Source organism: Lates calcarifer, linkage group LG18, assembly GCF_001640805.2.
Source record: "Lates calcarifer isolate ASB-BC8 linkage group LG18, TLL_Latcal_v3, whole genome shotgun sequence".
NCBI lineage: Eukaryota > Metazoa > Chordata > Actinopteri > Centropomidae > Lates > Lates calcarifer.
Window position 1 is genome coordinate 17,090,788 of NC_066850.1, and position 24,520 is coordinate 17,115,307.

A 24,520-nucleotide genomic window follows, 5' to 3' on the forward strand; every position below is an offset into this window, starting at 1 on the left:
ATCAGTGCTGAGGGGAGCTGAGAGACACAGAGCAGGCAGCGCTCATCGATCAGTATCTATCACCTGGGTACTGAGCAGGAAAACACACGCTCCACACACTGATATCGAACCCAGAACGTCTATATACACATGCACGAGTGTGCGCCACATCCTGACATCCTGCAACATTATTGCTACTGTTAAGACCATGATGTTAGGGATTTATAGACTGAACAAAAGCACAGGTGTTGTTTTCATCGCCTATATGTCTCTATGGGAAGGTTTTAAAACCTGTGGATGTACTGTTTGACTCATTTTTTTTTTTTTTTTTTTTTAGAATTTATTTAAATTACAGAGTGAGTGAGTGATCACACAGTGATATCTGCACAATGATTTGGATCCTGGGTGAAGCTGAAGTCCAGGAATAAGTGGCAACCACATTAACCTCAAGGCTGAAAAAAACATTTAGAATTTGTTTCCCTGCCTTTCTTTTTATAAAGTGTATTGACTGCGTAGCTCTCCATTTACTTTAAAGCACAAGCTCACCCGAACTGCCAAAAAAAGAGAGCTCTTTCTCTTATTTTGGTCTTTGTCCATGTTTTTTTTTTTGTCCCAATAGCTACAGAAAAATTACATTTAAACTGCAAAATGTCTTTCCACAATCAGTGTCTCCATTACTCTGGATTATCTAGAGAACATGCTATACAGCTAACAGCTGTTGGAAGTATTTTCTGATGAGAAAATAGTCCGTGTGAAAACTGTTGGGTTATGATGTGGATTATCCAAAACAGGGACAGAAATGTTTCTGTTAGGTTTAGAATGTGTTGTTTTCCATTGTATTGGGATGGCAGCAGAGATCTCAGATATTACATGGCTACATGGCTTCTTGGAGCCAGCATCTTGTGGCAACAGGGACCACTGTGTTTAAGGATAATTTCACATGGGTTCTTACAACTCCACAGTCCATTGATCCATCCATCGATCAGTTTTGTTTGTGTTTGTTTATTTTTTTTAACATCTTTTTTACTAAGTTTAACTTACCGTGTTGGGAGGTGGGATCAGTGTCTTAAACCTCCATACAACATACATATAGATGAACACATTCATAGCGAGCTGAAGTTTCCCCCACAGTTAAACTGCATGTCTGTTGGAAACAACACCTGGAGAAAGTTGCCAGTGTATTCTGAGTCAAACCCATCTTGCTGTAAGTTGACTGTTCTATCCACCGAGCCACTGCACTGCACTTTTTTGGGTCCCAGTTTAATTCTGCTGGTTGCAAGTATAATATATATATGACAGTGATCACTTTCATCAGCCTCCGCTCTGTTAATGTCAGCTCAGGGTTTCAACTGCAGTACCATCATTACCATCATTCGTACAACCAGAGCTAGATCTGAATTGTTCATCCTCTCTCCCTATTAGAGTGAGTTTGCTCTTTAGTCCTCTCTTTATTGATGGGGACTTAACAGTATTCAGTCAATTCCAAGAGGCCTCCTGTAACCTTGGCAACCGCACACACAGGTTGCGGTGGCTGTTTGAGAGAGAGCTAATCAATATCTCCTGCTGAGGCCTTTACGTATATGCACATGTGTGGGTGAGTGTCGACTCTGGTGGCACATGTAATCACAGTGGTGGTGGCAGTGTATTGTAGCGCACAGACAGAGTATAATTGCTGCCATTTAGCTGTTTACTGAACATAGTAGTTAGCGGCAACATAAGTGCCATGCTGTGAGGTGGTCTCATCTAATGTGCCGCTAAATTGCTTGATAGAGACAGACAGCTCTCTCCTCTCTCTCTCTCTTCCTGTCCATGTCTACCTTGCTCTAAAGCCAAGGGGATGTGCCCTGTCGTGCCTGTCTATCATAATCATTTCAATATAAACTATGTAGGGCATGTTTAAAACCCACCAGTCTGATAAACGCCCTTTCATCTGCGCTGACAGACGAGGCGGTTCAGCCTCTCATGTTGACAGACACGCCAACCCGAAGAGGTGTTTCATCACAGGGCTTTCATGCCGACAACTGAGTGTGAGAGAGAGAGAGAGAGAGGGAACTGAATTAGAATTTTTACAATACTTAATCAAAAATTCTACATGTTACATAAAAGCAATAGATAGGATAAATAGACAACAGAACAGTCATCAGATCTAGATTCAAAGAATCCAGATTTAAGCACACACGTGAAGGTCAGTTCATTCAGACAGAGCATGTCTGTAGAACAACACACTGGAAAATCTTTCTACTGTAGATCCTACATTAGTCTGTACTAATTCAAATCTATTTTTAAATGAGCCCTCAACATTTTGACAAACACAAAGACAGCTTCATCATCTGCAGATCTCTATTGTGTTTCTTCTGCTCAGATTCCCAGCCATATGAGTTCCACCCAGAATGAAAGAGCTGCCATTTCTCTATATTCTTCTGAGAAAACCTGTGGCCCGGAATGACCATTCCTTCAGAAAAGACTGTCCAAAGGAATGAAACACTGTTTCATAATCAGTACAGAACGTGCAGTCGTGGCTGATAAAGGCTTAAGCTACGGCTCCATGTAGAACTCTCTACTGCAGATCTGCAGCTTTATCCTTCAGTGGTGATGTGTACAGCACTTTCCATTCAGGTCCAACTGTCACTCAGACCTAGATAAGCTCTCCAAGGATTGGCAGTTTTACCATCAAATTTATATCTGTGCAGAACGTTATCAAACAACCTATGCATTAATTCATTATTAGCCACATGCATAAAACCTGGGCTGGGGAGGTGGGCGAGTGGAGGGTCCAGTACAGTGCCTGAAATCTGGGAGACAGAAAGAAAGAGAGAGAGAGAGAGGGAGGTTGTTTTTGAACAGCTTCCAGATGTTTGATTAGAAGGTGCACATTGGAGGTTGGATAAGCTACTGTGTGAGTGTGTGTGTGAGTGTGTGCGCGTGTGCATGCTTCTGTTTCTGTGGGCTGATGCACGCTGGTCTATTTTGCACACATACAAGCTCATGGATGACTGGTTGTGTGAGTGTTTCTGTTGTGTGGTTGGTGTACTGTGCTGTATAGTACATAATGTGTATTGGCACCTGAGACACGTTCCCACTGGCCTGCATTCCTCTTCTACCTGAAAAGACCTGAAAAAAAAAAAAAAAAAAAACACACACACACACACACACACACGCAATCAGATCAAACAAAACAAGGACATGATCACATTCATTCCAGGCAACTAGTAGACTTAGAAAGGATCATATCCATTTATGCATACAAACACATGCACAGAGACAGGCACACCACTGCTGCAGCAAAACGATGTAACCTTTTTGTGATCACTGCTAAACACAAAGTGCAATCAGAAAGTTCAGAGCACAGTAATGCACATTCAGCAGGTGCGAGCAGTGACTTTTGTGAGTCAGTGCGTTTCGTCGCACGATGAACATCTAGTGTTACAAGCATTTTTGTGACCACTCGCAAGATGTGTGTGTTTCACCATGGAGCGGAAGCAGCGTGGTGTTGAAGTCCGCGAGGATGAAGTATCACCAGTGAGGAGAGTTAGGACTGTAGCTAAGACCTAGCGACCAAACTGCAAGTCTTCGCAGTTGGAAGAGCCCACAGTGCAGCAGGTCAGGAGCGTGACCAACAGACACTTGCAGGGTTCCATGCCACAAAGTCGTCCTCCAGTGTTGGACTGTCAATACAAGCTCTACTGCACCATTCTGAAGCATCTCAGGACATTTGGCACAAACCACCTGAACACAGCTCTTGCTCCCCACCCGCCCTGCTCGTCCCCTGTGACTCCTTCTACTTCCCCAAAATGAAATTCAAGCTGAAAATACATAACAACTCCAGTACCATCTCAAAAATATTGATTCTAATGCATGTGTGTTGGTAGAGTTTCTGTGAGGAGTCACAGCTCTGGAGCCCCCTCAGCATCCACACTCATCAGGCGCTCTAATCCAGTCATAATGCTGCAGTCTTCATTACCTTACATGACTGCAGTACAGCCAGCAGTCCCCATTCTGGCCAAACCGTGCCCACATCACTGGCTGTTTTATTGTTGTATAAAACCCTAATGCACCCGTGGAGTGTTTGTTATTAAACAGAATTAGGCACAGGGGTCATTTAATACCTGAATAAATACATGCTGCATCCCGGCCTGATGTCTGTCCTCTCCACTGGCAACACCCTGCAAAGAAAACCATCGCTCCCAAGAAAACTAGATCCCCTGTACTCTGTAATTATTTATAGAGGTTCAAGTTTCTGCAAATGCATTACTTTTAATTGCTTTTTGCTGCAAATATTTAGTAAAACTACACAGCTCCTCTCCACTGTGTGCAGCATGTACTCTGGAGGCATGAGCTGCACAAGCAAGTCTAAATGCAGTTTTAGAGACAAGAGTTTAATTCCTGATCTGTTTGTTTTAACCTGTTTTTCCAACTCAGTCTTTCTCTCAGGAGCGAGAGACAGACAAGCCTCTTACGTAAGAGCCTGACCCTGTGCCTGACCTCTGGATGCTGGGGTCAGAAGTGAGAAGTTAAGGTTCATTTACTGAACCTACACTGGTGGCGGATAGTTTAGGCCGCCTTGGGTCGGTCAGTGGGTCTTAATCAGGCGGCTGAACCCCACAGCAGCGTCAGGGTCTCTGTTGGAGTCGGGTTTCTCATTCCAAACACTGAACTTCTCAAACACAGCCCTGAGGCTCACAGAGGAGCAGGCAAGGGGGTGGAGGGCTTGTTTCCTTTGGCCCAGGTGGATGTTAGCAAGCCTTCTCATTTGGCCCTCAGCCTCCTCCACAGCCAGCACAGTGAAGCGCTCACATCCAAAATATCTACCCTGGAAGAAAAATGAATTCCCTGAAGGTCACCCTTCAACTGCCTGTAGATTCACTTCACATTCAATTGTGTGGGAGGCCTATTATTTGGGTTATTGGGAAACTGTGTTAAAAAGTGCCAGATGTTTTTCTTAACCAATGTAGACAGGCACGTGGGAGACTTCTAATCGATTACTCAGTGTCACATCAAACAAACTTTTCAGCCCAGTGAATCTGAAGGATGTTCTGCTCTAAGTTTGTCATGGCATACAACTTGTAAACTACAGCTAACAGGAATGACTGTAGTACCGCGTCCTGTGGTGCTAATCGCTGTCAGAGCGACGATGCTCCCAACACTGAATCGACTGCTAATCACTGGACCAGGATTACAGTGCAAACATTTTATTTTCCTTGGTAGTGTGACAGAAGAGTTTAACATGTGAGACTGCCAACAAAGACTCACGTCACATGAGTTAGTAAGTGCATTTTTATGTAATTTCTTTTTTATATATTTAAAAAAAAGGCAGAAATATTGCAAAATACGTTACATGACATCAAAACATCAACATAAATTACCTGTATATCCTACAGAGCTAAGATTTTCTCAGCAGATCCACTGAATTGTGACAAAAGTTTTCCTTATAGCAACTAGTGCATCACATTTTTTCAAATATACTAAATATAAAAAATATAAAATATACAAGTCTTCCTTCCAGTGCTACCAAAATTGACACAAACATTCTGTGGATACTAGATATCACATGTGTCAAATGGTATTCAGATATATCAAATGATGTGTGCACAGTGACAAGTATTTGACAATACACCTGACCCCAGAAGAATGATGAAGAATGTTTTCTGAATTTTATCACCAACGTTTTGACTGTTTAAGTTTAAAGTACTCCCTTCACTTTTGCTCCACTGAACTTCTGCTCCAAAAATGTCAACTTTTCCAGCCGTTTTCAAAACATTTAAAGTGAAAGCAGATTGAACTAGTCAGAGGCTGTTCATCCGATCCTCATTAAAATTAATATTCATCATCTACAGACAATGCTGACCAACATTTACTAAAGGAATTTTGATACATTTTAATTTTACAAGCCAATCATTTTTGGATTGTCAAAATAAGTCATTTTCAAAACTTTGCAATTATTCATGAACACATAGTGACATCAAGTCTGTATGTTCAGGGGGTTTCACTACACTCATATATTTACAGAGCATCAGCATATAATGAGGATCATGATGAATTATTTAAAAGGAAATTATTATTATTATTTTTTCTTTTCAATTAAGTTAGAGGCAAGCAGCTTGCAGTCTGCTTAGACTCATCATTGTTGCTTAAGGCTATATTTTAGATGAAAAAACATAGGGGCACTGACAGACTCTTTATGTCTTTCAAGTACTTGAAAGATACAAAGTGAGGAACACAAACTGTGGCATGAATTGTGTAACTATGCTAAACATTAAACCAGCAGTATTGCTGTGGTAGTGTTTCCAGTGAGCTTTGTTCATCACAATAGAAGGTTTACATATAGAACAAGGTTAATACAATATTATGTTACGTTTTCTTTGACTATACTTTAAGTAAGTCTGACATCATGTTCTCTGTATGTCATTTCCTGGTAACATTTTTTAACTTTCCATTTATAGTCTTAGAACTTTTATTAGCCATGTTTAATTGGAAATGCACTACTTTTGCCAGCTTTTTTATTTCTTTATTTTGGTTGTTAAGTTGCTCTTAAATCCAATTCTCAGTAGCATTAAAAAGGCCCTAAAAGTTCTAAATTTGGCTCTCTGAAACCTGCAAATTGCATGTCATCTGCAGACTGTAGCAGATAGACAGTCTGTCAGTAGATCTGACATTCAGTGTGTGATACTCAGAGAGACACACTTTAGCTCTTGGCAAAGGATGGAATTATTGATCGAAGGTTGGAACGAGATATCGATTCGTCTAAAATAAATGTCAAAGATGGATCCCAGGAGTCTGTACGTGTGTGTGTGTGTGTGTGTCTGTGTGTGTGTGTGTGTGTGTGTGTGTGTGTGTGAGAGTAAACAAAGGCAAAGGGCAAACCTCCTATTCTGAAAGTGACAAATGACTTCTCTCTCACAGGGACAGACAGAGATGGAAAGAGTTGGGTGTTTGTGGAGGGACACATAGGTGTGAGAGACATAGCGTCACTGTGTGGGGTATGTGCACATTTGTACATTTGTGTGCATGCTTTTTTACTTATTGGTAAATTGTCGCTGATTATAAAGCAATAACAATTCTGAGAGTGATTCAGCCTCTCTCCTTGCTCTCCATATGCATTCCTTTGTGAGCATTAATCTGAATCAGAATCAGAAAAACTTTAATGATCCCCAACGGGAGGAACACATAGGAAAAAGACGCTGAATAGCAATAATAATAAATACACAGTAAGTGAATAGAAAAACATATTAATGTGAATGTGCATAAGGTAATGTGTGGGGTAGCTAGCCTCTTCTAGCAGACAACAGGTTCACCTGCAGAGTCTGGAGTCTTAACAGAACAGAACGTAAACAACAACCAAGCTGTCATGTGAGAACTCCCTGGATATGTAGTATGGATGTAGCCCAACTCTAAAAGTTTAATGTCTGGATTGCAGAAACGTTCCTTCTCCTGTTTGCCTGAACTGTCTGAAAGCCATCGATGGCAGCGAGGGGATCTGTAGGATATTCCTGTGGCCATGTCTCTGTGAAACAAAAATAAACACTATGCTCACAGGAAGTCCCTCAAAACTCCCGCTCGGGCCACTGGCTTGTCCATCTTATTGTCCAGCGATCTCACGTTGCCCATGACGATCAGAAGACGAGAGTTCGGCTCTTCTCTATCAGTCTCTGCTGTCTGGACTCAGCCGTGTTCCCTCCTTACTTTATTCCTCCTCTGCGCCCTCTGTGTGTCCTATCTGCTCACACCATCTAAACACTGTCATGCTCACAGCATGATGAGTATGTTGTCAGAAATCTTTAGTCAGTTATGAAATTGCTGAATGACTGCTGAAGACCAAAATGTAATTTTGGAGCTCCACTTTGATCGAACAGTTTGTTTCTTTACGATTAACATTTCAGCCTCAAAAAGCCAGTAGTCTGCCTGTAAACTGCTGCACCTCCTCCATCGTGAATTATATCAGACGTTGCAAGAATCAACAGCCACAGTAATTGGATGAAAGACATTTGAGTGGCTGTAAAATGACTGGGTTCCTCTAATGCTGTTTTAGGTGAGAAAATAATTTGCAGTACAAATACCAAATAGATGGAGGTTAAGAAAACTCTGTCTGACTATGACAAACCTCCATTCCCCCTTCACCCACTCTCCTGACTCGCCTTTATCTGTCCTCTCTCTCTTCTCTCCACACTTTATCAGTTCAAGATGTGCAGAGACTTAATGTGTTTATTTAAGCTCAAAGCTTATTTAAGCTCCATTAAAGGTAATTATATAGCCCGTTATAAGGCTCAGCCATCCCTAGAGTGGTCATTAAGTGTGGGTAGATGCAGTGGTTCTGCCAGTGTTTACAGCTGCCAGAATAATTACGAAGCTGTGTCTGTGTAGGATAGACCCAGGGTGGTATCCACTGTTTTTACATAGGCATCAGAGCAGAGGACGATGTGGGCAGATACAGAATACTGAGGAATGGTGTGTGTGTGTGTTTCTTAGTTTGTGTAGATGTCTTGCCAACACATCTGACTAGAGAATTCAGATTTCCTCACTCCTGAAGCGTTTCCCCCGGTGGTCTGCGCCATATACTGTATTTTTTAAATGATTCATTCAAAGTTCACCAAATGCAGGAAATTATGATCTTAAAATTCCGTTGTCTTGAAAACCCCTTTTCTTCTGTAGTCTTAAGTTTGGCAAATGTGCAGTATGTGTAACCTGAAAGGAGAAAGGCAGCCTTGCCTCTGCTGTCTCACTGATACAGATCAGGCCTACAAGCTACTGTCAGCATGCTGAAGAAAAGAACTGGGCTGTGATTGATCAGCAATCCTTTGGGGCAGTTGGCGCTGCAGGTTAGACATGAGACAGCACAGCATGGGCGAAGACAAAACAGAGAGAAGAAACACTGAGAAAGAGAGACAGGAAAGAAGACAGAGAGGAATTGAAAGAGCAAAACCGTTAAAAGTCAAGTAGTAAATAGATGACTGGCAGTGGAGATGATTCTCCCCTGGTGTAACATCACATTTTGGGATGTTAGACAGCCCTTACCTGTCCTGCTCTACTTAAAAAACCCTGAGCCCCATTCTCTTCCCACCAGCCACAATCTGTTTTAGCTGAGCCAGATGGAGGGACAGTCTGTTTAAAAGGCTGCTGACACTGCACAGCAGGACATACACTTTACTTCATTTTTACCACAGCGCGCAGCCAGCTCGTTGTGGATTCCTGTCTCAGCTCCATATTTAGATGAAGAGTTCATTCAGCAGAAGCTCCCTGAGGATACAGAGCGAGAGTATCAGGCCAGGGAGGCCTGAGGAGTCTACCCTGACGGAAAAACACAGTGGTTGACTTACTGGCTGCTTGGCCATTTGAAAGTGTGTGTTGATTGGACCTCTCTGTGCTCTCGCCACCACCTTGTGTCTTGTGTCTGAACTGATCAATGATTCCTTATTGTAACCATGACAATGACAGTCCCAAACCCAAACAAGTCATTTTTGTGCCTAAACCAAATCAAACCATAACCATAGCACTGAGTACAGTCGAGACCTGCTCTATATGAACGGCGCTCTGAGATAACCTCTTGTAAATTGGTGCTATATAAATAGAATTGAATGGACTGGTGATGCATTTGGTCATTTAATTTTCAGGATGTTGAAATGTGTTTTACTGCAGCGACTTTCTCTCATGAACTTCTAGCACCGACTACCTTCTCCCTCTTGTTGTTTTTCTTTCCATTTCCTCCCCTCTTCTCCGTCTTGCCTCATCTACCTCCATCATCTCCCTTCCTCCTTTTTCTCCCTCACCCTCCCCTCCTCTCTTCCTCCTCCTCTATTTCTCGACTTCTTTCCCCACTCAGGGGCTTAGGTGGTAATCCCTCACAGTTTTCATCACTTAGAGCACCAATCAAAAAGGGTTTAGCCTGTGTAATCTGCCAGACTATTGTCCCCTCTCCCTCCTTCTTTGCTCCAGCGCCTCTTTTCCTTCTCTTCCTACCTGCTCCTCTTTCGCCCTCTCTGCTCTCTATATCTGTCCAGCCTGATCTCTCCTACTCACCTACTTCTCCTCCTTTAGAAAGTTTTTACAGGAACAAGCTTTCATAATATGAATATGGGCACTCGCTATAAATAAGACACAAGGAGTAGCAATTATTTTTATTTTTAAATGAATAAACTACTGATTATCAAACTGAAAAAAGGTAGAAGACAGTCTGGGTTCATCTGAGGGCACAGTAGCTTGGATGAGGCGAGAGAATGAGGTTGGAGCTCTGCAGTTTGTGAAACCAGATCTGCCAGCAGCTTTGTGGTTGGCACTGAACATGCTGCCTCGGGGGCAGTTGCTTTCGCCTTATTATTATTTTCGAATCTGTGCCTCTGGATCACTGCACCACACCTGGGCTAGAGCTCAGGTATCTAGGTTTTATTCCACTGAGCGGACACTTTCTCCCAGCACCCCGGGTCTGTTTGTTTGTGTGATCATAACTCCAACACAAATGTTGCAGTTAAGCTGGTAGCAACAACAGTCATACAGGGGTTTGTATTGATATTCCTTTTGAGTTTGTAAATTTACATGCATAGGGTCTAGGGTAGCAGACATGTTGTCATAAAACTACTAAGTCAGGCAAAAGGCAAAAAGGAGGACAACAGACAAGACTGTTACCACCTCTCTATTCTTGGCAAGAACATGAAATTACTTTGCACTACAAGGCCCAAATGTGATTTTAATGATGCTTCCCTGAAACTTTTACTTTCCATTTTCTTTACTTTCCAACTTTTTCCTGTTTTACTTTTTTTATGAGACACAGTCAATCATCTGGTCTTCCTCTTCTTTAAAACCAAACTAAACGAAGAAGCGTATGACGTATCTAAGGGTCATTATTACCAAAAAAAAAAGAAAAAAAAAATACAGGAAAAAAACAGGAAATGTCTCACCTCTCTCTCTCCCCCAGCAGCTAGACTCCATTAGTTCCAGGTAACTAGCACATCATGAGATGAGACAGTGGGATCCTTATGAGCAAGCCCTCAGCTGAGCCTCCACAAACTGACCCACACTGCCTGCTGGAGCCCTGGTAGACAAACATAACACTAAATGTATCATTCCGGTACACACTCCATGATGAGAGTGTAAGGAAAAAATCCCTCCATCTAACACATCTAAGCCTCTGATGCCAGTACAGACCTTCTCACAAAGCCCTTTAAGTAGATAGAGTCTGAGCCAGAGATGGGTTTACTTCTTTGTTGCCTTTCAGTTGAGTTACTCATTTGTTCTAGATCTGTGTCATCTGGGTCCTGTTCATTTTGTCTCTTTTGAGCAAGTCTCTCAGCATTAGTTCACTTAACAGGCATTAAATGTACAGGGATATCTCTGGAGCAATGTATTGACAACTTCAACACTTTCAAAGTACATCAAACCAAACTGCAATTTTGATGTTTTCTCCTTTGAACGTGGACTGTGTACACCCTGCCACATTGGCTGCAGCTGAAATGTCCATCAGCTGGCCATGCTAATCACAGACTGAGGTTTTGGACTTTAACTTATGCCTGCTGATGGTCTCTCTCTTTTTCACTCTTTTCCTCTCTCCACCCAGACATCGACGAATGCCAGGAGAACAACGGAGGCTGTGATCACTTCTGCCGGAACACAGTGGGCTCCTTTGAATGCAGCTGTCAGAAAGGCCACAAACTGCTCACTGATGAACGCACATGCCAAGGTCGGTGACTGACAGCATCAGGTCTGAATACACTCAGGTGATCTCTCATCCAGTCCGGGCGTACTGCAGGACATTAGTTTATCTTAGCACTTGCGTGTTTTTGCTAGTGTAAAAAAAAACTACGAAGCTCGGCTAACGTGTCATTTTTTCAGTTTTTTTGTGCAAATGCATTGCCGAATGTAAACGCATAAAAGCTTCAATGCATAAGTTAGGAAGGATTAAATGTACCCAGTCATCTTTCCCTGGAGACACAGCCTACAGCTCGTTGCAGCAGCGTGGCTGACTTCCTCTGCTGGGTGTGCAGTGTACATGTAGAACCCTCCTTGTGATCTGTGGTTATGTTTGTACAATCAAAGGCAGATTCCTGGTTGCAAGTCGCAGCAAGCAAGACAGAAGAGAAGACAAACACAAAATGATTTTTATTAACAACAAAACCCTGAGGTGCTTCTTTCTGTGGCCCGGCGCCACCAAACACTGTGTGCATGTGTGTGTGTGTGTGTGTGTGTTGGATTAACTGTGCATCATCAGTAGTGTCTTTTGAGTCTTTAATAATGTGGTGTTGAGTGTTGTTAGCCACAACATAGCATCAGTGCCTATTTCTGACACACCTTTGCCAGTGTGTCATGCCTGCCAATAGCTGCCAGGTTTGTCCTATCCGCTGACATCTGGCCTGTTCAGCTTCAACATGACCTTAAAATGAAATATAATGTTTAATCTGTCAGCTCTGTCTGTGCCCATGAGCCTTTCCAGAGAAAATAGCTCAGGGTGATACACTACATGCCAGTGTTAGAGCATTTGCCAGAACTGGCTAAGAAACCAAAGCAGAAAGATTAATCGTTTGCCATGTTGCATGAGAAATTTCCACAAATGATTCCCTCTATTCTAAATGTTTAGAAAGGCAGAGAGATACAAAGAATCTTGTCAGCAGCTAGATCACTGTGAAACACCTCATCGTGACCAGGGGTGTGTCTCAGGAAAAAACACACACCAGCCAAACCAAAAACCGACGTTTATTTTCTATATGTTGCTTTAACATTAAACAGTTGTAGACAACTTCAGTGTGCCTGGCTCAGTATATGTAAACTCTGCTTGTGGGCTAGCTCGAAAACAGACACGCTATTCCCAAGTCCTCACATGGACAGTTGCCTGGAGTATTTACCGAGCCAACATCCAGGCCTTAACAACTTCCTCAACATAACAAACTCCATTATAACATGTTGTATTTTTAGCCCTGTAAATCCCCATGGAACAGCCTGAAATAAACCAGGTGAGCTCGAAACGCTGGCCTCCATTCCTGATAGGTTAATAATATTTGGTGCTGGACAAGTACACATAAATACGCAGGCGCAGGCAGGCATACACACTCATACACACATATAGCCCACTCACTCAGACACTGACATAATGGTGAATGTGAGCCGTCCTGACCTCAGTCCAGTGAAGTTTTTCCGGATTGGTTTATTAGAGTGAGCTCTTGTCCTAGTTTAGTGCGTAACTCGTGTATTTGTTTACCGTAATGTCCACTGTGATAAATCACCTCTCTAGTCTTTGGGGAGCAGCCTGTGTTTGTCCATAAATGAGTCAGTAAGATTGCAATGTCTGTAAACCACTCATCCCTCCGACCTTTGCTTCCATCAGTGCAGCGGGACAAAAACCTTGCTGGGCTGTCATTAGCCTGATTTGAACCATAACTGAACCAGTTCCTATTTTCATTAATGTGTGAAGATGTGTGTGCTGGAGCTGAAGCTCATATACACAAGTTTGTGAACTGGTTCTGCAACCTTCAAATGTTTTACATCAATATACAAAACTGATACAGTTTTGTGTTATTTTTATTTACATAAACTTAAATAATGTATATTTCAGATTAGGGGGTATCAGTTTGTTTAAAGACCAATGAATCACATCATTCATTAGTCCAGGCAACATGGTAATATGAATTCAGTCTATCACAGACATACTGTATGTAACTTTAGAGCAGCAACTTGGGACCATTTTTGTTTTGGTCCATTTCCTGTTTGGTCTCTCAGCTTCAGTCACATGGTCTGCTATACATTTCTCAAAGCTGAAGACATGTGTCCACATTTATGAGGAGGTCATAAGGTCAGACATCACCACATTTACCACAGATATCAGATTAAAAAGATGCTATGTGTAACTAACTTACAGCTAGCTCTGCTAGCTTCCTGTGTGTTGAGTATCTGTTTGTGTTATGAGGTGCAGCTTCAAGTTCAGCTTTAGTGCCAATTCTACACATATGCTTGGAATACATACAGGGAAATGAAAGATTAGCAGCAACAACCTGGATCTAAACAAGGTTCCAGTGTGTTTTCTCCTTTTGTAGCAAACTTTACATGTTGGTGGAATTTCAGCAAAACAGTCCAGTTCCATTTTCCCAGGATGAGTGGGACTAACAAAGATGGGTAAATGTGACACATAAGATGTATATTATCAATTGTACACTGGATGTGAGCTGTGAATGGGGAAAGCCATTGAATCCATAAACAAAAACAACAAATTAAGCTTAATGTGCTAAGTCACTGATGGAAATGTTTCATACTGTCACAAGTGCCTCTATTTCCTGTTCTTAATTCTTTCCACAGCATATAGCTACCATATATCTCAGCAACTACTTATCTCTGTGGTCTCCCTCAGACATTGACGAGTGCTCCTTTGAGAGAACCTGCGACCACACCTGCATCAACTACCCTGGCAGTTTTGAGTGCTTGTGCAACAAGGGATTCATCCTGTACGGCCTCACTCATTGTGGAGGTAAGAGTCTGCTCAGATTAGACTCACTTCATACAGCATGGGAGAAATATATGAAACAGCAAACTGGCCTGGAAGTGGCTGCTTGACAGACCTGGAGTGTGTGAGACAGTGGATAAAATGTGTGAGTTTGTGTGCATGCATCTGAAAAGGCAATGCTTTTCAGAGTGTGAACAGTCTCTGAGTCTCTGTGCACTCTCACACCTCAGTTCCCCTGAATAACCTTTACTGTGTGTTTGTGTTTAATGTGTGTTTGTGTGTATACAGTATGAGTCTCCTAGTGGATTCATGCTTTTAGGGTATTTGACTGCTTTTCTGCATGTATTATGTGTGTGTGCTGTCACACACCTAGCTCATTTAGGATGTAGTTCTGACTGCCCTGTTGTTTAACTGTCAGCAGGCAGCAGGAGCAGGGTGTACCTGCAACATATCAATGAGAGATAGTGTGTTCATTGTCTTTATATGTTCAGGTAAAGGTGGATTCAGACTCAAATGATGATTCTCATTAGTTCAGACTTGAGAATCTCCAAAACAAACAAACAAACAACCCAACTTTTAAACCATTGAGTCATCACTAAACTTTAGCTTTTTGATATGATAATTTTATATCCTGCCCAAGCCTACAATATGTAAATTGCGCAATTGCAATGCACAAGCAGGAGCAAAAAAAAAAAAAAAAAAAAAAAAAAAGAGAGAGCAGAAGATACCTCAGATAATCACATGTGGATGTAAAGACTGTTAAAAAAAAGAAAGAAAGAAAAAGAAAAGATAGCATTGTGCAAACATTTTCAAATAACTCTAACTGTGTCGTAGTTATACAGTCTCACCAAAGTGCTGACATTACCCATTGACCCAGGACTTCATTGCCAAGACTTCATACTTATCCTGTTGAAATGTAAATGTCCAATACAGTATTGTACCATTCAGCTTAAATATGGACAGAAAACAGGGGTCCTACAGCACTGACTACAGACCACAGCATCCCTTGTATACATCTGAGTGGGGACCTATGTTACATGTCATCCCCCGTCTCTTTCTCTCATTTCCAATAAATCCATAAAACTGCATTAATTGATTCATTTGACAGATGCTTTTGTCCAAAAGATTAAGGAAATTTTTTAGAAAAAAAAGCTACAGAAGAATCAAGAGAGAGGGGAAAAAGCATATTACAAATATCAAATGAATTTATAAATGAAAGAAAACATAAACAGGAAAATACTTTGGGAACTGAAGGTCTGTAGAAAAGAACTGAGGAACATCAAACCCATAAAATTATACCATTTCTAAACCTGTTATGATTTTCTAAAGAGCACTGAGGTTCAAATGAATTGTCTTGTGTGAAATATAAACTTCTATGAGAACTGTGATCATCACAGTTTATTAGACAGGGAAACCATTTTTGTAATGTGGCAATTCAGAAAACATATCACATGTATCTTTACTGCTGAACTAAAGGTATATGGAGACAAATCTTTTTTATTTGTCTATGTTTGTTTATATCTCTTCAGAGTTATTCCTCTGAAGAGATATGTGCCTATAAACCAGATGTTTTGTCTCCGTCTTTTGTTGTTTGTTGTTGACAGAGAAATCACACACACACTGACTAATGCTCTCTGTGTTGTGCCTCAGACATAGATGAGTGCAGCATCAACAATGGGAGCTGTGAGTATGGCTGCATAAACACTCAGGGCAGCTACGAGTGTGTGTGTCCACCCGGACAGAAACTCCACTGGAACAAGAAAGATTGCATCGGTAAGTACCGACTCTGTGTGTGTGTGTGTGTGTGTGTGTGTATCTGCTTTTGCGTGCCTTCATGTGTGGTAGGGGGGGTTTCTCACAGCAAGGCTGTGTGTGTGTATGTCTGTGTGTGTGCGTCCAGGTGGTTGTCATGGTGATGTGACTCTGTGTGTTCCTCAGAGGCGGTGAAATGTCTGCCCAATGGTAAACCAGCACCCCGAGCCCAGCTGACCTGCACCAAGAGCGGAGGAGCAGAGGTCTGCTCGCTCTCCTGCCCCTCCAACGCCCTCTTCCTCGCAGGTACGGGTGTGCACTCACACACACATCTCTTACTGTTTTTGGTGATCCCCCAACTTTTCCTCCTCATGACATTTCTGGTTTGATAACTAACCTTGACAGCTATTACATGGATTGCCGTGAGCTTTGGTATAGATACTCATGGTCCCCAGAGGATGAACCGATATATCCCCTGATATGTTTAGATCTGCACTCTCCATTTTACACTATCATCAAGCAAGGTGGAGTCCCTCCTGGAGTATGTGCTTTGCTTCTGCTCCATGGTTAAGGCTTGCTTTTGTCCCATCGTACTTTTCCAGCATTCTCCATACCAACCCCTGGTTTAGTGCTCAGTCCCACATCAAATCTGTGATTATTGGGGATTCTATAATCTGGAATATCAGGATGAAGAGGTGAAAACATGGACCAAAAATATCCCCAATCTGGAAATACTAAAACTGGACTTGCTTCAGCTGCTGAAGGTCCTGGAAGCACTGGGTTGCCTCACTTTTATCTACAGACACATTGCTACTCTCGGTTATGGTCTGGATCACTTCAGCCGCCTGCTGCGTTTACACACCTGGCTGTTCTTAGCATTTAACAACCACAGTGCTTTCATTGACAACAACCTGTTCTGGGAGAGAGGCCATCATTACAGACAGGTCACAAATGCTGCTGGTTAATCTGAGTAATCTGTTTGCTCATATTCCAGTAATTCTTGCATGGGTAACAATTTATAATATGCTACACAAGATTTAAATCTCTCCTGGTGATCATTACAGATGACTGGCAGTTAGCATCATGCTACCTTACCAGAACCACGCATAGCTTAGTGTTAGCATGCCTGCTGTTAGATGAAATGCTAACAGTTTTCCATTGGGCAAACTTCAATCGCCTGTTCTGTTGAACAGCTGGCATTGACAATGTGTAATTTTAACTCATGAATATGAAAACAAAAATGGAGAGGTTTATGTTACATTCCATCAGAAACGCCTGTGTGATGACTGGATGAACATGAGCAACAATTTCCAAGTGTTGGGAATAATGGCTTTTTGCAGATAGACCATGGACAGATCCTATTTGCTTGAGGTTTTGAGTTGCATGTCAGCAGTCAAATAGACAGTGGCGCCCCCAGAAATGAGGAGGCCAGATTGGGTGACTGAAAAGCTTGGGTTGGCACACCAGAACTAAACCATAACTGGATTTCAGGAATTCTATCTGGGTGTCAGGGAACTCCCTACTGGCTTGTTCTGCAGTCTTCCTTGTTCCCTCCGCAGTGTCCTTATGGAAGCTGCACAGGTCACCTGTTCCTGTGTGGATCACCAGGTACTGAGGGCTTCTGAGGGTCTCCTTTTCAACAGCTTCTTTGCCTGCACTTTCTTACCAGGAAAAACTTGTTTGTGTCCAGGAATTTCCCATTGGAGTCAGCCAGCAGGACCACTTGTGGGCCTTGCGCGTCATGCTGAGTGGAGGGCAGATGAGATGGGCAGAGCTGGCTGTTGGTAGCTCACTGTGTGGAATGAATCAGGAGATGCCAGGGTGTTGCTGAGCTGGGTGCAGAGCAGAGAGGGTGGGACAGAGGCAGGGCAGAGGTTTGGGACATTGGCAGGTGTTGGCTTGCAGGACGTTGTGGGTACAGACAAGCGGTGGTCTGTCAGGTGTGGGCTCACCTAGTAAAGCTCATCTCTCTGTTTTCTAAACTGAACAGAACACAATGCTAAAGCTTGTTACCTCAAAATGGCTACGTGAACATTTGGTTACAGTGTGGGCTGTTCCTTTGTGTGTCCTGCATGGAGATATGTTGTGGGCTACATAAAGCACTACTCAAAGTCCATGAGGGTTTTTTAATGAGGGTGGCCACATGGGGATTCATAGCTGCTGCTTTTTTCTGGACCAGCAAGGAGTATCAGTCCTTGTGTTCTTTCACTGAAGTAGGGCATCATCTTTATATCTTTATACTGCAGCTCACAGGCCAAGTCCATAGATCTCACTAGTCCAACAACACAGACAATCTTTAAGTTACTCTCTCACAGGATTATCAAATTATTACTTTAGACAGCCAGTTAACGGTTTTCTGTATAACTTTAATGCACATTTCAGTCAACTCAATGCAAAGACCCTCCTGTTTTTTGTCCTTGCACTGGCTACTTTAAACCTTTGTTACCTGTTTTACCTTGCCTCGTCCAGTTTATTTATTTAGTATCATTATTATTTCTCTATTTTCTTCTTTTTCTTGATTTTCTTTGGTCCTATGGCTGTCCATCTCTCATGTTAGAAAAAGGATATTATTATTATTATTATTATTATTATTATTATTAACATGGCTGTAGACTCGCTGTAGACTAGTATTGTCGCCAAATATGTAGCAAATCAATATTTAATTAGCAACACAAAATCACATATTACTCAAGGATCATACACTCAGTCCAGTCATTCTTCTTTCCCACGAGCCCAAAAAAAGGTTTCAGTTTTTTAAAATAATTTCATTCATGTTAGTAATAACAGTTATTTCTTCTTCATATTTTCTGTGAATATAGGTTCATTTGACAAATGTTCCTTCTAAAATGTACTACCTCCTGTGCTAAACAATTCAAACCTCCAAAAGTCGTGAGGTGCCCATTGCAGCTCCCAGAACTGAAGGTCTTCAGTTTGTTTCTGTCCAACCTACAGTCAAGCAGCCTTTTTCTGTTCTCTTTCTTATGATAGCTTTCCTTTCTCTTTGTCATGTTTGGTAATTCATATTTGGGACCTTGGTGTTTAATTCAGGATGGGGGCTGTTCATGGATGTGTTAGGTATATGTGTCTATATTTTGACTGGAAGTGACGATGAAAAATGAGAAAATAAATGGTAAACACATTTTCTGTGGAATTGCTGGATGTCTATTTAATGCTTATTAAGTAAAACCGTGATGGAAGAAAAAACACATACTGGCTTTTAAAGTTGGTGACTCTAAAATACTGTCATACTGCACACTTTGCTGCCCTCTAGTGGTGAAAGCTCCCAGTCACAGCTTTCTGTTTTCATTCTTCTTTGTCAGTGATGCTTGATGAAGGCACTCATGCTCCTTACTGCTGTATTTGTGGACTCCTCAGGGGGCTCTCCACTCAGACTGATGTGTTTTTCACTCTGTGAGGTTTTCTTGGCCTCACCCTTCCCAACATTTTGGCTGGCACGCCGGCATCTCCTCCTGCAGTAGTACTTAACACACATCTGTAAATCGATTACATTCTTTGATCACAGCATTTTTTCCATAGCGTGGCCCTCGCTCCGTTTAACTTGGCAGTCATTGTGTGAGAATGATGGATAGCTCTCAGGCATGAGGTGAAATATTTGTTTTTCTGTCTTTTTGGAGTGTGTCTTAATTTTAGAGGGAGAGAGCCATGTAAATTCCTGTGGCTGAATGCAGCCCCGGCTCTTATTTAATCGTCTCGCTTTTATGACCTCTTAAGACTTCATCCCTCATTTCTTACTTGAAATGCGTTTTTGTGTGTATGTGTGCATCAAGAGAGAAAGACAGGATTCGTAGAGCTTTCATTTGACCTTTAATTTATTAATCAGGGTTTAAGGTCACATATCAACAGAGATTCCTTTGGGCTCTCTGTCTGGTTTCTAAATACAGGAGGGAAAGGTCATACAACATTTATGAAATTCTTTTTAATCCTCAACACTGTGACTGTTCCTCAGTACATTGCCAAGTGAAACACATGTTTCCATACCCATGCACACAGACACACAAATCAGGACGACCTGGTCACACAGTCCTTCAGACGACATAAAAAATCAGCCTTCCTAACCTCTCATCAGGATGTCTGTTTTCTTTTTTCTAGCAGAAGTCTAATGTGTGTGTGTGTGTGTGTGTGTGTGTGTGTGTGTGTGTGCATGTCCGTGTTACTTACAGACTCAGAGAACAGCTACACCCTGAGCTGCGGCGTGCCGGTTCAGCCTGGTAAAGCTCCCCAGAAGAGGAATGCCACCACTGCCTTACCCACCTGTGCCGGTACAGTAGGCCAAGCATGATGAAATGTATTAAGAGCCAGATTCACTTCCTGTATTAAGAAATTGGCACTGCACAGATGTGAGCTGTGGTATTCATTGAGGTTGCAGTCAAAACGAGGAGAGAAACACACTCTGCAAGTACTAGTAAACAGTACCAACCTGCATGGCATGCAGGTGGCTAGTAGTAAGGGATTGTGTCCTTGTATATTCAGAAATCATTGTGGAGGCTAGCGTGAACATCATTCAGATTAAGGGGGCAGAAAATGTCCTTTTGCATAATTTTACTCTATATACCTGTTGGCACTGCTCTGTGTCACGCTTAATAGTCATAATAGTCCATTTTTTTTTCTGCTGTGAAAAGACATGTTGGCGCCACCCATTAAACAGAAGGCCAGGTTTAAGATCAAAGATGCTAAGTGTCACCTGAGGCCCCGCAACAAGGAGAAACACAGAGATTCATCCAAACAGAACCTGCAAGGTAAGGAAGGTCCCACACAAGACCAAGTTTAAGAAGCCTCCTTTTGCATACGCTACCACTTGTGATCTACATTTTAACTAATAGGTGAAAAAAATGCACTTACAACACACAATTTTTAACACATTCTGATCTTTACCTCTTACCTTATGACCCTCCTTCTCCCTCCTCACCCTGCACGTCTGTTCCTGGAAGGAGGCCAGTTCCCCTGCACCGACGACTGCCAGGTAACTTTCGTCAACCTCAAGTGCGACTCATCTAAGAAGCGCAGACGAGGACGCAAGTCGCCTTCAAAAGAGGTTTCCCACATCACGGCAGAGTTTGAGATGGAAATGAAGGAGGAGGAGGCCTCAGGTGTGATATTCTTTACCTGTCTTATCTAACCCCACTGAGAGACAAAAACAAATGAGATCATGTAATATATTTTATGCCATATAGAAAGGTTTGTAGAAACTGACTGAATGTTTGCCTCAGACTCGTGTAATGTGGACTGTGTGCGGGAGAGGATGAAGCAGAAGCTGCAGAGTGCAATGCGGACGCTCAGGAAGTCCATCAACAAGCAGCAGTTTTACATTCAGTTCTCTGGGACGGAGTACGAGGTGGCTCAGAAACCGTCCAGAGTACCGGAGGGCGCTGAGACTTGCAGCACCGGACAAGTCCTACGAGAGGGAAAGTGTGGTATGTTCAGTCAGTTGTTGTCGTGGTGTTGCTGCCCTGTCATAACAACAAACATCAATAGGAGCCACAAGAAGGAGCTACTCACCTGTGTCTTCCTCCTCAGTGAGCTGTGGTGTGGGGACGTATTACAGTGGAGAGCAAGAGCAGTGTGTCCAGTGTCCTCCTGGTACGTACCAGGACACGGTGGGTCAGCTGTCCTGTGAGCCGTGTCCCAGCACTGAAGGACAAGGAGTCGCTGGAGCCAAGAATGTGTCTCAGTGTGGAGGTAACTCACCATCCCATCATGACTCCAGCTCTCATTTAAAATGCCTCAGATCTTGCATTCAACCTTCCCTGAAAGAACTGCTTTATTAATCATATTAAGACACAGGAGCGGGTTCATTTCAAGTCTGGATGAAAGATTTGTAGCCTAAATCTTTCAATAAAAGATTCTTTTGTTTTTTTGTTCTCAACAGGAACAGTCTCAGAACTTTTTGAACACACCTTCCACTTGTAATTTTAATGATAGATTACTCAAAGGCTTTATTTTCCTAGGTGCAAATAGCTGCAGTTAATATTGTGGCTGATTGGTATATGTTGGGTTAGCATCACCATGTGGTCATTAAGCAAACTGAATCTGCTACATCCACAATGGAGCACCAACGACCAGTGTTAGAGAGGTGAGGTCAGACAGTGTGTACAGACTGATCTTGCACTGAGTGTAATTCTGACCCTCAGGTCAGTGTCCAGCTGGTCATTTCTCTGCCGATGGGTTTCGTCCATGCCAGCCCTGTGCGCTGGGCTCATACCAGCCTGAACCAGGCCGAGTCCTCTGCTTCCCCTGTGGAGGAGGCCTCATGACCAAGTATGAAGGATCAGTCTCTTTCAGGGACTGTGAGGCCAAAGGTGAGGCTTTCTGTCTGTCTGTTTTTGTGTCTCTGTGATCTAATGGATGTCTGTTGATACAGTTTCTATTCATAGTTAGTACACACACACACACCATCAGATCAGTACTGTGGCATTTATTGCCAAAATGACATTTATTTGAGGTGTACCATTACGTCAGGCTTCCATTTTTTATCTTCAGTGTAGACGGCAATTTACTAACCTCGCTGTTAAACTGTTCATCTCTTTATACTGCTGCATGATGGCATTAAAATCAACAGTACCTGTGCCAACACATTATCACCCAAACTGTATTTTCTGGAGATTATTGTCTTTATATTATGATGGCATTAGATGATAAGACACATTAGATTCTGATGATATTTTGTACAGACACTCATGGTTGTTAGAGGTACACCACTCACTTTGGTGACCCCATGACCTTTCCTCCAGCACCATGAGATTATTTTTTGTTGATTTTTGTTTTTCAGTCAAAGGTCTTGTTAATTATAGGACAGATTGCCAGTAAATTTACTATATAAGCTACTTTCTCCTGTGTAATTTGAGTTTTTCATCTGCCACTTCAAAACTGGTTATGTTAATACTGGCATTTGCAATGACACATTTGTTTTTGCCCAAAACCTCCTGTCCTGACTTAAGTGAGGATTTCATTCCACCATTGTGGATCCTTGACTGAAATAAAGGACCACAGGGTGCAGTGACCAGGCTCAGGTGTAGGGTTTGACCGTGTCTTGAGGGGTAGGAAGGAGCGGTTTCCGTCACTGCCCTGTAGGCCAGCACGAGCCAGTCTAGTGCACAGGAGAACATGAACATGAATGCCAGGTGGGATGTAGCATTCTGGATTAGCTTGTAGTCTAGGGTGGGGGAAGACAAGCACCTGGATCAACACCTGTGTTCCCTCCCTGATGAGGAAGACGCAAATCCTCCTGATGTTATAAAGGAGGAATCAACAGGAGCTATTGCTGCCATGTTTGCTGATCCATCTATTGATGTGTTTATCTTCATTCTGTTGGCACAGTATGTACACTGGCTTCTTCCTGTCTCTCCCCAGTGCACTGCGCTCCTGGACATTACTACAACTCCAGTACCCACCGCTGTATCCGCTGCCCAGCCGGAACCTACCAGTCTGAGTTTGGGCAGAACTACTGCATCACTTGCCCCGGGAACACCACCACGGACTTTGACGGTGCCACCAACGTCTCCCACTGCAAAAGTAATGCTGCTCATTACATTCAGTCTTATCCAGAGTGACTGATGAATGAGTGCAACAAGACTTCAGAGACAGTGGTTGTTTTTTCACTAAGTGATGCTGTTGTATTGAAATGAATTATAGTGCAAAGTGCTTCTGTTATTTTGTCCTCAGACCAGCTGTGTGGAGGTGAGCTGGGAGAGTACACAGGCTACATTGAGTCTCCTAACTACCCTGGAGATTATCCGTCCAATGTGGACTGTGTCTGGACCATCAACCCACCACACAAGAGGCGGATTCTCATTGTGGTACCGGAGATCTTCCTCCCCATCGAGGATGAGTGTGGAGATGTACTTGTCATGAGGAAGAGCGGTAAACTGATTTTCTGATTTGGAGCAGCAATAAAGTACATTGATTTAGTGATATTCTAACACGCTTGGTGCTCTTCCACCAGCCGTGCCCACTTCCATCACCACCTATGAGACGTGTCAGACCTATGAGCGGCCCATCGCCTTCACCTCTCGCTCTCGCAAGCTCTGGATCCAGTTCAAGTCCAATGAGGGTAACAGTGGCAAAGGTTTCCAAGTTCCATATGTCACCTATGATGGTGAGTCAATTTATTTTTACTGGGTTTTATACTGCCATCAACCTTAACTCAGCAAGACTCAGAAAGAACTGCTTATAGCTGTTTTTTTTAATGTATTGTAATGTAATGCAAACATATTGTGTTCCAGAGGACTACCAGCAGCTCATAGAGGACATAGTGCGAGATGGCAGGCTTTACGCTTCTGAGAACCACCAGGAGATACTGAAGGTATTGAAGGAAACATTAACAGCCTTATGGTTGTATTGTTCTTGGTATTTGACTCT

At 42.6% G+C, this 24,520-nt stretch overlaps 1 protein-coding gene across 4 annotated transcripts in view; it reads left to right on the top strand.

Annotated features, from left to right (window-relative positions):
- Window positions 1-24,520, top strand: part of scube1 (signal peptide, CUB domain, EGF-like 1) — a 99,523-nt gene that overhangs the window by 69,163 nt on the left and 5,840 nt on the right. For 2 of the 4 annotated variants that reach the window (XM_018697181.2, XM_018697183.2), the window contains 14 exons: window positions 11,522-11,644; window positions 14,300-14,416; window positions 16,043-16,165; window positions 16,331-16,450; window positions 20,326-20,424; window positions 20,785-20,901; window positions 21,094-21,252; window positions 21,373-21,576; window positions 21,680-21,841; window positions 22,294-22,461; window positions 23,513-23,674; window positions 23,825-24,022; window positions 24,105-24,257; window positions 24,385-24,464. In XM_018697181.2, coding sequence (XP_018552697.1) covers window positions 11,522-11,644; window positions 14,300-14,416; window positions 16,043-16,165; window positions 16,331-16,450; window positions 20,326-20,424; window positions 20,785-20,901; window positions 21,094-21,252; window positions 21,373-21,576; window positions 21,680-21,841; window positions 22,294-22,461; window positions 23,513-23,674; window positions 23,825-24,022; window positions 24,105-24,257; window positions 24,385-24,464 — 1,985 coding nt within the window. The remainder of the gene's footprint in view (window positions 1-11,521; window positions 11,645-14,299; window positions 14,417-16,042; window positions 16,166-16,330; window positions 16,451-20,325; window positions 20,425-20,784; window positions 20,902-21,093; window positions 21,253-21,372; window positions 21,577-21,679; window positions 21,842-22,293; window positions 22,462-23,512; window positions 23,675-23,824; window positions 24,023-24,104; window positions 24,258-24,384; window positions 24,465-24,520) is intronic. The other 2 variants (XM_051077534.1, XM_051077535.1) reach the window with 1 other exon arrangement.